The 15347-nt window shown below is 45.8% G+C and overlaps 1 protein-coding gene across 1 annotated transcript; it reads right to left on the bottom strand.

Annotated features, from left to right (window-relative positions):
• Positions 1–14320: 14320 nt before the first annotated feature.
• Positions 14321–14824, bottom strand: LOC121047538 (the record flags this gene model as incomplete). Its single annotated transcript, XM_040502852.1, has 1 exon — positions 14321–14824. A coding segment is annotated over one exon (504 nt), but the record flags the coding sequence as incomplete, so codon positions are not given.
• Between the last annotated feature and the right edge of the window lie 523 nt (positions 14825–15347).

The following is a 15347-nucleotide window of genomic DNA, read 5'->3' as shown; positions in this document are numbered from 1 at the left end:
TTTTTTTGGGGGGGGGGGGGGCACATGCATTTTACTACAATTACCGACAGGATAGAAACTGCAGGGCGTGGCCCGATATATACATCCCCGTTCCCTATCGAACTCGATTCATTGTCTCACTTTACAACCAACGGACCTGCGCAGTGGTTTTATTAACAAAAACTAAATGCCCCACCCAGCACGCCTGATGACGCCCCGTTTCGATGACATAAGTCCTCTGCCGGTAGGACTGGCAGAAATGTCGTTGTCGCCATAATAAATTATAAATCATAAAATCATAATCAATAATCATAAAATGCTTAGCCAAAGGATATGTGTTCGTCCGTCCGTGCGCCTCCCCGCTGTTTTTAGCGAGGACGTTAACGTCACTGATGCAACGTCACTGATTTATGTGGTCATGTGACACCACAACTTCACACAGTGACGTCAGATGGCGGGTCGTAAATTTATCCCCTAAATTGAAAGGGAAAATTGAAGCCACGTGACGTCATGGCATGACGCCACACAACGACTTGAGACTGCGATGTCGATTTCACCGCTGAACTTAACGGGGATATTTGTCACGTGACCACATCATGGTTTAGGGGGGCCACGTCATGCTTACACTTACAAAACGCGGGGCCTGGCAGCCTTTAGATGCTCAAAACCTTTTCTCACGTCGCCTGACACCTCTACTAATGGTGTGTGTTTGTGTGTGTGTGCGTTGTAGGTGAAAACGGGGGAGGGGGGAATGGAGAGTCAATCGTGTATGCGCAAGCGGCGCTTTTGTCACTGACTCTACTACTAATGGCGTCTGTGTGTGTGCGTGTATGTGTCATTAGGTTGTTTACAACCTGCAGCTTGGTCGCCCACAACGAATGAGGAAGCACATTGATATAAAGAAGCGGACTGTCTGTTCAAACAATATTAGGGAAACCCCGAAGACAAAATGTATACTTCTAACAAATGTATAATTTTTTTTTTAATTATTGAAGACGCGGAGAGGGGGGGGGGGGGGGGGGGGGGAGAACAAACGATTGCGCGCCTTCCAAAAGCTCGAGGCAATTAACAATGTCCTCTACGGTTATAGAAGATTGCAAGCGGGGCTACTGGTCGTTCCCATGCCTCTGCTCGCGCGGGCACGCCCGTCCAATAGACCTATAGACCATTTGCTATATTACCCAAGCATCAAGGAGAATGCAGGGACTGGTGTTCCACGCGCCAGACGCGCGCGCCTTTCCCGTATAAAAGATTCGAAGTAAATAACCGATGTAAATCGTTGACGAACGCGCGTGCAAAAAGCCATTTGTTTTAGGCTTTTGCATTAGAAAATTTACTAATGCTGAGGCCAGCACGTGCGTTGCGTGGAACACCAATCCATGCATTATCCTTGATGCTTGGGTAATATAGCAACAGGTCTATGGGGGGGTATTCACTGGACGCCATATTTGAGGGCGATGTTTAGAGCGCATGCTCAGAACGAGCTCACATTAATAGCCTGCTAGGACCGGCAACCTTGATGGTGCGGAATGCACGTCGCAAAAAAACTGCGGAAGCTCGCCGTCAGCACGCGCCCATGCAGCAGCCGCGCACACAGATATGGCCGCCAGTGAATACTCCCTATTGCAAACTGTTCCAAAACACGTTCACGCGCACGCTGCATGTGCTTGCGTGCATGGGGCACCAGTCGAGGCTCCCCGCTTGCAATCGTCAAAGCAGTATATGTAAAGAGTTTTGTTATTCGTTGGGTAGTATAAGAGACAAATCAGAAGGCCCCATTGGCCGAAAGCGGGCTGGGCGTGTTCTATGGCGTCTTCAGAAACACGAATGTGGCCAATCAGAAGCCAGAAATAATACCCTGGCGGTGGTCGCGAGAAACAAACTTAATAACTGCGTCGGAGTAACTCTCGCTGACTGAAAATTGTGCGCACGTGATGTTTCAATCACGGTCGTGCAAAATCACGGTGGAAGGGTGCGACTAGCGGAACGATCGACATAATGCGTACGCCAGGCGCCGAGGGCCGGGAATCTGCCGTCCGAGCGGTCACGCCCTGTCCGAGCACAACAGAGTTGAGCAGCGCATTCGTTTCTTACATCATTCTGCATGATCATGATCGAAACATTACGCGCACCCTATTTTCAACCATGAAGAGTTACTACACTTCACTCTTACGCGCTTATTAAAACTGTATAACTTTGATTAAAACAGTTTCTCCCTACCAACGCTATGGGATTTTTTTAGGCTTCTCGTTGGCCAAGAGAGCATGCCAAGCCCTCTTTCTGCGTCTGGTGCATGTCCTGGCTCTGGCCGTTCCTCCCATTGACCAAACTTTTTCTATACAACGCTCTGGCAATCGTCTATACTATCTATAGTCACTACGACAGTTAGTATAATGTCACAACAGGAGCGAACGGCTCCATATTCCGCTGAAATAAAATTCGACAGCGAAATCCACTCGAAACGATGTGCCAGTAACTAACACTCTTCCCAAAATATATTATTATTTTATTTATCTAACTTTGTTTTAAATAAGAACGTTCATTTTATTTTGTGCTGTTTTTAACCTTGATAAAGGGATGCTAACTGCTGTACCCTTTTTAACGGGCGGTAGTCCGTTATAAAGAATACAGCCGTTGCCCAGAAATCGCCCACATCCCTGTCACCTTTTTCGCACGACAACTTTTTCTGACCCAGATAAAAATTGTAATGTTTTTGTAGGTGTTTTTCTACAATATTAGGGCACTTTGTCGGCAGAACGCGTATATTTTGACGAGTAACCGATCTTGTTGTTTTAGTCTTCTTAAACCATGTAATAAAAAATAATAGCTGATGTCAGCTTTCTTAATTTTTAGTAACAATGGTACGCGGAAGGTTTCTGGCTTTCCTGTCGTTGGCTGTCGCAGTGGAGGGACGCTGCGCCGCAGTTGCCGCAATTGACATCGATAAAAAAACACAGAGGTGTGGTACGTGTTTTGGACTGCGTATTGACATTCTATTATTTCTTTACCCTAGGACGTAAAGTTAAAGTAACTCCTCCAAAGTAACGACTTTCTTTTTAAAGTAGCGGTCAATAACTTTTACATAAGACTAATTGTAACAGTAATTAGTTTCAATTTAACCCTGGATAATTGTAAATGCAATCCCTTACTCTACTTTTAAGTGACGAGTAGAAGTCTGGTCGCTGTATCGAGTGACACAATGACTTTGCAACGTGACGTCAATCTCACCGCTAAATTTAGCGGAGAAATGTATGTATAGTGTCCTTTCGTTTTGGGACGTCAAATCACGCGACACCATGGCGTCACGTCACTTGATCACGACATGCGATTTCAGATCTCTTGACATCAGTTTGGGAAATTTAAAGGTGCACTAAATGTTTCTGAGATCGTCTGTTCCTGGTGATAACTCATTATACGAGACATTAACATCCCAGAAACCTAAAAGTTATGCTCGTGCGACGTTTATTTCTATACTAAAATGTGAACGAAGTTTGTGATACGCCCCTTTGTGAGCAGAAATATCTGGAGTACAGAATTCAGCGGAGGGGCCGGCAGCGGAGGCGCCGCCGGCGCCTCCACCAAATTTTGTTTCAGATTTTTCCGCTCAAAAAGGGGCGTGGCACACACTTCGATCACATTTTTAGACGGGAAATAGAAGTGTCAAAATCATAATATTTGGATTTCAAGTATGTTTGATAAGTTATCCTAAGTTGATAAGTTATCCTAAGTTATCCCTGAAGATAAGTTATCACCGAGTACAGACGATGTAAACGTTTTTAGTGCACCTTTAAGTCCCGTGACGTTATGATATTACGTGACACCGTGAAGACAACTTCTGCAAAATTTTACGGGTAAACGGACGTCGCGGCGTCTTCCTGGTGTAACGTGAAGTAAGGCATCAATTTTCCCGCTACATGAAAGGGGCCGAGAAATGAGTTTTGGGCTGGGAGGGATGATTTTAAATAGGAATTTTACTAATCGCGTATCGTTTAGTGGACGGCTAAAAGAAAACTGGTACACGAGAGTAGAAAGTCAAGGAGCCTGCCTTGCGGTACGAAACTTTTGAAGATATAGCTGACTGTTGCATGCTTACCCCCTTTCCTCAAAAGGCTCTCTGCCTCTTTAGTGTCATGCATCCGCGGTGCCCAAGTACGCCAGCCAATCCTAGCTGGACACGAGCACGTTCGTGGCCAGCCACTGCCTGTCAGGTTCTTGGGAATTTTTAGCGAACCGTTACCATGTTGCGTGTACCCCACTACTGGAGCCTTCGAAGCATGTTGTTAAGCGCGCACTCCCCGCGATCACGGAACTTCGGGCACGCGCTTAAAAGCATGCTTCAAAGGCTCCAGTTGTGCGGTGCGCGGAACAACCTCATGGTTTGACATAAGTCCCTATTATTTCGAAGTTCTAAACGAAGTACTCAAATATCCATTTGACGTGTTTCTTGTCACTCTCATGTCCAAACAAGGGGAAAAAGCTTGATGGATATTAAATGAAAGAAAAGTCATTTTGTACGGAGGTCGACTTGCCGGGGCAGGTATCTGGCCGAAGTTGCAGAGTGGCGCTCTCATGACCGCTGGAGTCTGTTCTTTGGGGCGTCCCGACTGCTCCAGGGTATTGGGGTGGATCGTAGAGCTGGCTCTCCTATCAAAATCGGGCATCGCCGGTATTTCACGGCACCAAGCTTGCCTTCGGGCCTTTTTTCCTCGAACCGCTCTGTGCACTTACTTCTATTCGCTACTCTACATTTCTGTGGATCTTCCAGTTCTTTTTCTTTTTTCTGCCGACTGTCGTCTATGTTTTTTTTTTTCGTTTATTAAACATGCCTCAAGTCGCCTGGTTCAGGCATTAACTAAGGGGGGGGGGGGGGGGGGGGGGTTAAAAATGTATTGACACGAAATATGTTTCCATAACGAACTTCTTAAAAAAAAAAGAACCATAACAATCTAGGGATGTAGATAAATACAATACAAAGAAAATCACACGCACAGAAGCATCATTCATGAGTACCGCAAAGTGATAATTCGCACGATGTTTTGAATTTTGCTCTATCTGTAATTTCTACAATATTATCAGGCAGAGAGTTCCGCTCGGAAATGGCAAGCTGCAACAGGGAGTTGAGAAATTGGCTCGTACGACATAATTGTGGGCGAAATTTATGAAAATGATTTTTCTCCAGAAAAAAAAATGCGATAAGTGTAATAACCGCTTCTTGACTGGAACATTAAAATAGTAAATGTTGTGGATGAACGCAAGACTGAAAACGTCTGGTGTCTGATAAAGGCAAATTCGCTTAATGTTTTAGAACCTATAGTCTCGTAAATGGTGAATAGTCTAAATATAAAACGTGCTCCCTTGCTTTGAATTCTTTCTATTTTATTAATAAGATAATTCTGATAAGGAGCCCTTATGATTCTAGCACACTCAAGCTGGGACCCGACAAATGACGAATGACAAAATCATTACGGTGTCATGACGGCACTTACCACTTGCGAATCGCAAGTTCCACACTGTGTTAAAAATGCACAATAGAAGCTTGGAATCATCGGCTCCGGTGAAATATGACGTTACAAAAACGTGATTTCTTATATCACATTTGAGTTGATGATCAAATCTAAGGAGAGGGCGAAGTTGAAAAATAATGTTATGGTTCCTTTAATACACAATCTTCTTCATTCCTCGAAACGACTGCTTCAAGTTTCCTCAGTAAATGTAAGTGATCGCTTCAAAAAAGCAAAGGTTCGAATCCTTTAGCGGGCTCGCCAAACTGTCTTTTCTTAAATAATTATCAAATATATAAAAGAAAAAAAAAAAGGAAAAACGAAAGGAAATAAAAATCATGAAAGGGAAAAGGAAAGAGCAGGTAGTAGGGAGAAATGTGATAAATTGCACTGGGAGGAGAGGGAAACTTCAAAGGTCTATCCTCGAGGCCAGCGTACTCGAAGAACTCCAGTAGAGCAATGAATTTTCCGGCAACGGCGGTTGGTGCCAGAAGAGAAAATGATGGTCCCTTCTGTAGGATTGCCAATTTTAATTGTGAAGAGCTTGGCGAGCAGGGCGACGAATGAAGCCCTCCTTATGATTTGTTTGTTTGTTTATTGGTGTAACCCGGGAGGGTATGGCAACTGTGAGCGGGCATTACGCCCATACCAAGGGGTCCACAGTGCGTCTGGCAGTAAAAGAAAAGAAAAATAATAAATAACTAGAATCGGTACATAGATGAAAAGGTAAGTTCCGTGGGAGAATACAAATTGAGTTAGATGCTCCGCAGGTGGGCTGTGACGCCCTTCGTAAATGTTCGTAGTGAGGTACTGTCAACTGGTGGTGAATTGGTGATTGCCTGGGGAGGGACCTCCAAAGTTGCACCGCACGGGGTGCGAAGAAGTGCGAGTGATGGAGCGTTCGGGTCAAAAGGGGCTGCAGACCACCGGTGGGGGTCCGCCGCAGGGAAGAGCCAAAAGGAGGGAGGAGTACGGTAGCAGGAAAGTGGCTAGGACCCGCGTGGTTGCTGCTTGACACCGAAGTTGAAGCGGGTCCCAGCCAACTGAACGGAGGAGATCTCTAGTGTTCTGTTCTAGATAGGGTGGTGTTCGGGGGCCAAGTTGGCGTCTCATAATAAGGTAGGCAGCGCGACTTTGTACCGATTCCAGGGAGGCAACAAGTTGCCTGGTTGCCGGGTCCCAGACCGAGCAGCAAAACTCCAGGATGGGCAACACCAGCTCTGTGAAAAGCAATCTGGGCACATCGGGACTGGCTCCTCTTGTTGACCGGATGACGAAGCTAAGGAGTTGTCTGGCCCTGGACACGACGTTTTGGACGTGGTGACGGAAATCGAGATGCTGGTAGAGGACGACCCCTACGTGGCGGATGTACGTGTTCCTTGTGATCTCCACTCGTCTCAGGAAAAGTGTTGGAGGGGTCGAGGATTTACGCGAGGCAGTGATGCGCATGATAGTGCATTTGGTTAAGTTCAGGGGAGTTTATTATCTTTCGACCAGAGAAGATTGCTATCTAGGTCGGCTTGTAAGCGTGCGTAATCTGAGGGGGATGATCGGGGTGGATAAGGGTGAGGTCATTGGCGTATAAGAATGGGGTGGAAAAGAGGGAAGATGTGATGTCGTTAATGAAAATGTTGAACAGGGTGGGACAGAGTACGTTGCCTTGGGGTACGCCCTGGCGTACAGGTGTCGTGGTAGAGTGGGTGTTCTGATAGAACACATGCTGGCTGCGTCCTGGGAGAAAATCCTGCAGCCAGGCATACAGGGAGCCAGATATTCCCATCTGTTTGAGCTTAGGTAGGAGCAGGTTGTGGTTAATGGAATTGAACGCCTTTCTGAAGTCCAGTTGCACAACTTTGCAAGGGAGGTGGCTGTCGAGGCTGGCACTAAGCGTACGTATTGCTGACAGATGCAATGGCCGTCTCACAACCCCTGCCAGGGCAAAAACCATACTGATGTGGACTGAGGAGGTTCGACTGGGCCAGAAGATGTTCATTGACTACCCGTTCCATTCTCCGGCACATTAGAGATGTAGAGGAGATTGGCCAGTAGGAAGTGATTTCAGACTTGTGGGCTTCATGTCCTTTCTACAAAGGTGTTACTGGCGCAACTGTTGAAGAACTAGGCACTGAACAATTTGTGAGGAAATCATTGAAGTGACGAGTAAGAACGGGGGAGATGCGGACAGCGCAGGCTTTGAGAAAAGCAGGATGAATGCCATCTGGCCCGGGGCGTTGTGAGGGGTTGAGGCGGGACAGGGCTTCGTAGGTTTCGTTTGGTAGGATGTCTATGGAGGACAGCACGGTTTCTGGGACAGTTCGGGCGGGCAAAATCTTGGGATGTGCGGGGAAGGCGTCCGGTGTAGCAGGGTCAGTTAGTGGGGGAGCCAGGGAAAATTGGTGGGAGAAGAGTTCCGCTATGTCGTTGGGTTTGGAGTAGGGTATACCATGATGTATGAAGACGGGGGCTTGGGACATTTTCTGTTGGCGGTGAAAGTAGGTCCAGAAAAGTTTGGGTTGACTGGCAGCTTTTCCTGCTGATTGTTGCAGGTAGTTGTTGTGGGAGATGTGGGTAAGACGCTTGACATCCCTGCGAGCCTCGTGGGCTCGGGCAAGATGGGCAGGATTTTGGCTTTTCTGTGCTTTCTTGAATAGGCGGTGCTTGTGCCTGATCAGAGCTTAAATCTCCTTTGTCATCCACGGGAGGTTAGCTCGCTTCCGACTAGCCCGGACAAAACACACATTCGCGCTGGATGGCTGACATTATGTCGAGCCAGAGGTCGTAGGCATCATCAGTGGAAGGATTGTCAAACACCATCGACCAGGGAGATGCTCGCACCATGTTTTAGACAGGTCAACAATGTAAGTACTTCCAACCGGTATTTTGTCTTACTTGCGCTCTTGCTGCAATAAATTCTGCATCTTCAGCACAAAGACCCTGGGTTGGAACCTGTGGCAACTCGCGACGGACGTAGGGAACAGTGGTGCCATGTGAAGAAAAAGGAAATATAGAGCTTGTGCATGAATGTAGAATGACCTTGCTGTGGTCCAGCTTCATAAATAAAGTTGGACAAAAACGATGGTGATCTAATTAAAATGCTTAAACATCTTAAGACTGCTAAAGCAGTGGGGCTGCACCAAATAAGAACTTGATATATTACATAATATGCCAATATATTAAGATACGCACCACCACAGTTATAAAATTGCATATTTTCTTGTGGCAATACTACTAAGAAGCTCAAAACATAGATTTTTCAGACGAAATATGAAATAAAATTAATTATAAACCACACTGTATGCACACTGTACGCACACTGTCTGTGATCAATTATATAATGGCAACAATATATTATTAAAATACTTCGGAACTATATTCTGAAATATGATCTATTAACTCGCACGGAATATGAATTCAAGGTGAATAGAACCACTGACTTGTTAGAAGACTTTTACTATGTAAATAAGTAAAAAAAAAACGAACAGTTGTAAATAGGCTCTTGTTTTATTCATATACTTTAGTAATTCCTTTAAAACAATGAACCACAATAAGTTACTAGATATACTACACAGTATTGGCATTCAAGCAAGATGCATGACTTATTCCGGACTTATTTTAATGACCGGTATCACATAGACCGACTAGGCTAAAAATAGGGAGTTTTCGTAGACCGCGCTGCCCCCTCCGCTAAGCGTTCCGCAACGAAGAAATTGCTACTGCGCCTGCGTGCCGATAGCCTTGACTGTGAAGTTCCCGCTATCGTAGCGGGTTACGGAGGGCCTTGCGGTACGACGAAAACGATCTACGAGAACTCCCTAATATAGCAGAGAAGTCAGTCAAGCAGGGAGTACCGCAAGGCACAGTACTGGGTCCACCACTTTTTAGTGTATACGTTATCAAGATAGGCCAAGTCAAATTAAAAAAAAAAAATTATCTCTTTCAATTCGCAGACGGTCCAGTAATTGCATCAGCACAGAAAAATTCCGAAGTCGCTATAAAGAAGATACAAGAATACATTTATAAATTAACAAAATGGTACCGCAAAAATCAAATGGTTGTAAACGTTCCTAGAACACAAGAATTATAAAACTCGAGCAAGCAAATTCTAACTAAATTACTAGTAAGAATGCACGAGCAGAATTGCAATAGTTCCTCATACGATCCGTTGAAAGACGCCGAAAATGTCTACTACCTAGGGATGGACAAAGAAAAATATATTAAGTGGAATGTTCACGGAAAGCAAGTTTGTAGAAATTTAGGATATTATGGCGCCGCTGTATCACATACAAAATCTGGTTTCTCGATCCATACTAAGAAAGATGCAATTCACTAGGAAAATCCACACTTCAATTTAGCAAACATGTCGGCGGACACTGTGCCAAATATCTGCAACTAAAAATATAACCAATAAAAAAAAAGTATAGTCAGATATATGGGCTAAATAAGTGAAAAAACTGATCTGCAAAACTATATGTATGAAAGAAGTAGGAATGTTAAGTTTTTGAAACCAGATAATGTATATAATTATTATAAAACAATCAACAAGCAACATAAAGTGGAAAATGCCAAAGGAAGAACGTTAGAGCCAATTGAAAGTTTATTGAATCACTTATTTATCCCAAATAAGTAGAGTCAACAAAAATTATTATGTACCCAATATTTTTAAGGAATTACCCGAAGAGTTACTCAAGATAAAATCCCCCAAGATAAAAAAAGATATCAAAACGTGGATACTTGAACAGAGTACAAATAACCTCTAGAAAATTAGTTCCCGTCGATAAGTTGATTTGTAGTAAACGACGTGACGTAAGTAATGTCAAGACACAACATATCTTATATACTACTGCTGTCCATTCAGTTAGTGTAGGGCTCCAAACACGCGGTCATCGCATGAGGCCCGCAACTCGCTGGGACAAGGCCCGCAAGCATCTCGTGGCTGCGAGCTGCGAGTTTCTGTTCCCACGTCTTGAGCGCTACATGCGCCATAAATAATAGTTTCATATCGTCGATTTATTTCCGCTCTAAAAGAAGGTTCGCTCGTATAATGTGTTTATATATTATAAAATATTCTGTTTTCATTTGCTTTGGCGCTGCTGCTTTGCGCCGCTTTGCTTCTCAGCCCTTTCTCATGTAAATGAACCGGAACGAAAATACCGCTATACTAGGCTACAAGCGCGAGCTTTGCACAAAGAGACACCTCGGCTGCATGAACCCTCGATCAGCAGAAGCCACTGCCGAAGATAGGGTTATGTGCTCGGGCTTCTGGTCGCCATAAAATGCCTTTAAAATACAAGCCTTTTCCTACAATGCTGATATAAAAATGCCCTGAGGTGTCGCTGTTAGAGTCGACTGCTCTCCGAAATTATACAGCATTGCTGTATTTTGTGACACCGTGACGCCCCCCAGCGCTCCGGGGGGTGTTGCGGCGGGCGGCGAGTGGTGGGTGTCGCGGACCAACGCAACAAGTGTCACGCCTCCACTTGTTTGTGCTTACTTTCGAGAGCTCCGGACAGCGCGTGCAGGAAGCATTCGAACCCATTTATATAAGTTAACATGGTCCACCGGCTCCCTCGATCACATTCAGACCAAAACAATTCAAATCTAAACAACGCTACTCCTCTCCGTGGCAACTTGTTCTTAGAATGAAACGCGTGATACGTAGGGCATATGTATCGCTTACTTGCTTATTCCTTTCGATGTACTGTTTACTTTTGTTTATGCCGGGTTGTCAAGTTTAAAGGGTGACCCCCGCAGTGCATTCTTCTAAGCGAGCTACTCTAATAAATTTGTCGAAGAAAGCGTCAGAGCTAGTTTTTTGCGTGTGCTGGGCCGACCCATTTTAGGCAGTACCCAGTTGCGACTAACGAAGGGTTTGTCTCCGTACCCGGGTGGCCTGTTCAAAACGGTGCCTACATAAAACGGGTGCGCGCATCAAACGGGCGCCTCTATCAAACGGCTACCCCTATCAGACGGGTACTCCTACAAAACGTGTAGCCCTAGCTATCAAACGAATACCCGTATCTAACGGGTACCCGTATCTAACGGGTACCCGTATAAAAAGACTAACCATATCAAATGGGTACCCGTGCATCCTGTAATTTTACTTGGTGAACATATCATCGCTCCATTTGAGAGCGTCATCAACTTTGTGCAGACAAGTGGTTTTTTGCACAAATTTTAGGTTGCACATTTTAGTTGACTATACGTTTGATCCCTTAATTACTATTACTTTGAGTTGCACAAGTAATTAGTCTGGCGCTGTATGGACTTCGTCTCTTTTGCGCCAATAAACCCTTAAAAAGCGTCATCATCAGACGGGTACCCGTATCCCATACTGGGAGATTTAGCTAGTCGTTTCTACACGAACGGTTCGTCCTCGAACGCATCACCGTCGCTGCTGCTCATGCGCGAGCGAGTAGTTGGGGGCATCTGGATCATTGCCAGATTAAGGCATCTGGGGGCCCTGGGCAAAGACTGTTAATGAGGCCTCTGATGATGATGATAATTCTGACTATGAGGATGATGGGGGTACTGGTAACGACAATGACGGCAATATGTATATTTCACCACCTCATGAAATACAAATACCGTTCGTTTTATGATACATCTTAGAACGTTTCTGCATCGGTAGATTCGATGAATAGGAAATTCAGCTTTCACTGGGAGGAAATGAAGCAGATGCGATTGTGAATTAGAGGCTGTTTAAAAAAAGTCAAACGCTTACTAAGAGGTGTAAAACACGAAGTAATGAACGATGGGGAAAATGCTAAGAAGTATCGCGCCCAATGAGAAGCTCCATAGATCCTCGTAGCTTGTGAGGTTTTATATGGAGTTTGCTCTACTAATAATTGCCGCCACCCAACCGGTATGCGCTTCGCTCGCTACCCAGGGGGTGGCATCCCATACGAAAACGGCATATCTGGACTTATATAAAAAATGTTCATAAAAATTGGGCATATCTGGCCATATCAAGCACATCAGTTTATATAAGCCATATCCAGCCAGATATGCCAATTTTTTTATATATCCATATCTGGGTCTGCCAAATAGGGGTATATCTGCCTCCCATATAAGGCCGGATATGTCCCAATCAAATAAGGCAACCTTTATATATATATATTGTTGTTTTTTTACAAATACCTACCAAAAGTGACTTTTTTTACGTGAGTTATGCTTTACACCACTTCTGATTTCGCTCAACTTAAATTCCAGGGAAAGCAGGATTATCGACATTCGCTTAACGAATGTCGATTAAACGAAAATGTCGACGAAACGTGTGTCCATGAAACGTGTATCCACGAGAAGGTGGCCGTGGAACGTGTTATCACGAAACGCAGGGAGAATAAAAAAATCAGTATTCTACCTGCAGTTGTGACATGATTGTAGAATTTCGGTGAAATTATTCTCCCGGCTGCCAGGAGATAGACACAGCCTAATTCTAGAGGTAATCTGGAAGAGTACCTTTAGGAAAACGATCAGTTGTCGCGAAGTAGGTTGCAGTGCACTTACGTTGACGAGACGGGACTTAAAAGGTGAAATCCGAGATTAATGCCGACACGACCGCGGCAGAACCGCCACTCAAACACAAAAACGAGAAGGAAGGTGTCCGTGAAGATCCAACACGATGTAGCACAAGTTGTCATGTGTAAAACGGAACGCTAAACTCATCAGAAAAAAATCTTGGGTCTCTTTGAAAAAATCGCTTGCGGTCGATATACAGGTAGGACTCTTCGCATTTACTGCAGAAGCAGTAATCCGCAGCAGCCACGCAGGGCGCAACACACGCCAAACTAGGGCCGGCAGAACGCATTCCGAGATTGGCAACGACTAATGCGTCATTCGTGACACCACGCAACCACGCTTCTGATATCCCCCGCAGGGGGCACCTGTGAAAGCAGGTGTTTGGAGAGTGGCGTCTCCACGGACCCCGAGCCATGTGGGTTCGCGCGCCCACGTCTGGCTGTGCGTGGCTTTCCCGTGTCCGGGGAAAAGGGCAACCTAGTGGTTGAGCCGAGCCCGGGGTAGGTTGGACCCTTCGGGGCCCCCCGGGTGAGGCAATACACCGCTTCGGCCCCCACTTCTCGTAGACGGGTGTCCTGGCTTGGCCCGACCAGGATGATTCAGTCACTCGCCACTACTACTATCCCCTCTGATCTTTCGCTTTTATCTTTCCTTGTTTCTCTCACTTCCGTCTCACATCTCATACTCGTATTTCACCTCCTTTTGCGGCAAGGGCTAACCTTGGGTGGTAACGGATTTCCTTCTCCAGACCCACTCTTGGTTATAGTCACTGGATAGCACTGGTAGTGTAGCATACCCAGCAAAGCCATATTTAATATGGGGTGCTACCTAGCCCCTTGTTGGGCTCGGTGGTGGGCGGTGCATCACAGTTTCCGAACACCTTTCCCCTCTTATGGGTTCCAAGCTAAAACAACCTGATCGGCCTCCTAAAAGAGTCCAAACCGAAGCCCTTTCCACGTTCCTGAACACGATTGATTTTTTGTTTTAGATGTATGATATCACGAGTTATTCATGGATTATGTTTTCTGGTAACTGATGCTCGTTGGAATAAATCTTCGTAAACATTCAAGCAAGGTTTCTTTAAAATAATTCCAAATGATATTGTATCGTTCTTGCGTAAGCTGGTAAGAATAGACAACTCGGGTGTCAGGATAACAATGCCTTAGTTTATTCCGTGTTGTTACTCATATAGCCGAAGTTGGAACGGGGTTAGTGTAGTAGAGGGCAAGGGAAAGGCACGTGGCAAAGGAGCATACAGAGAGCTTGTCCGCCTTGATCTAATACGATACATTCTCCTTCCCAACGGTCGTTCACCGCCGAGATCAGCACCTCTGGCTCGTTTGCTGGAAGCGCTCGCCATAACCCAATCGCTCCGGAGGCCTCTTCTGTCGTGTTGCCCTTCGCGGTAGCTGAACCGTTGGCTGCTGAGTTGCCGTTTGTAGAGCCGTCGTGGTGGTTGGCGCTGTGGATGTCATTCCGTGTGGCGAGGCCCGGTCGTCGTCCGAATCTTCGTCGTCTGACAAGTCGACCTCGCATTCTTCCTTCATCGCTAAAAGGTGTCGACGGTTGCGCCGAAGAACGGTATTATTCTCCGTACGCACGTAAAAGGACCGCGGCCCGGCTGATCCAACCATCTTAGCTTTCCGCACCCATGATGCTCCATTCAGGCGTACCACGTCGTCGTTTTTAAGGCGGGGCAGCACCCGCTCGTTGTGTCCTGTCTGTCGGTGTTTCTTGACCCGTATCGCAGGAAGGGTATCGAAGTCCGGCACGGGTGTGCGCAGCCGCCTTCCTTGCAGCAGCTCGCCTGGAGACCGACCATCTTCGACAGGACATGCCCTGTAATTTAATATGCCAAGCCAAAAGCATTCGTTTGCAGCTTTCGTTTTCTTTAGGATGCGTTTGATTATTTGTACACCCTTTTCCGCGAGCCCGTTAGATTGGGGGTATTGTGGGCTGGATTTCGCATGTTTGAAATAGTAATGCTTTGCAAACAGCGCTAACTCATGGCTGCTAAACTGTGGGCATACCTTCGTTGGGATGCCGTATCTCGAAAATATCAATAACCGAGCTGGCTGTTGTGTCGGGTAGCAGCTCCACCTCTGGGAAATTGGACATCGAATCGTAACACACAGTTAGTGTCTTCCGGAGTACTGAAAGAGATCGACACCGACACGGTACCATGGTTGAGCAGGCGTTGGTTATAGAATCAGAGGCTCTGATGGTTGCTTATAGGCATATATTCTGCAGGTCGGACAGCTTTGGATCAACGACTCGACGTCAGAGTTTATGTTCGGCCAGTAGACTAATTGCCTAGCGCTGGCTTTCCACTTTACCGTGCCAAGGTGG

Source organism: Ixodes scapularis, unplaced genomic scaffold, assembly GCF_016920785.2.
Source record: "Ixodes scapularis isolate PalLabHiFi unplaced genomic scaffold, ASM1692078v2 PGA_scaffold2__306_contigs__length_199485367, whole genome shotgun sequence".
NCBI lineage: Eukaryota > Metazoa > Arthropoda > Arachnida > Ixodida > Ixodidae > Ixodes > Ixodes scapularis.
Note: the sequence above shows the minus strand (reverse complement) of the source record. Positions and strands in the feature narration are given on the sequence as shown.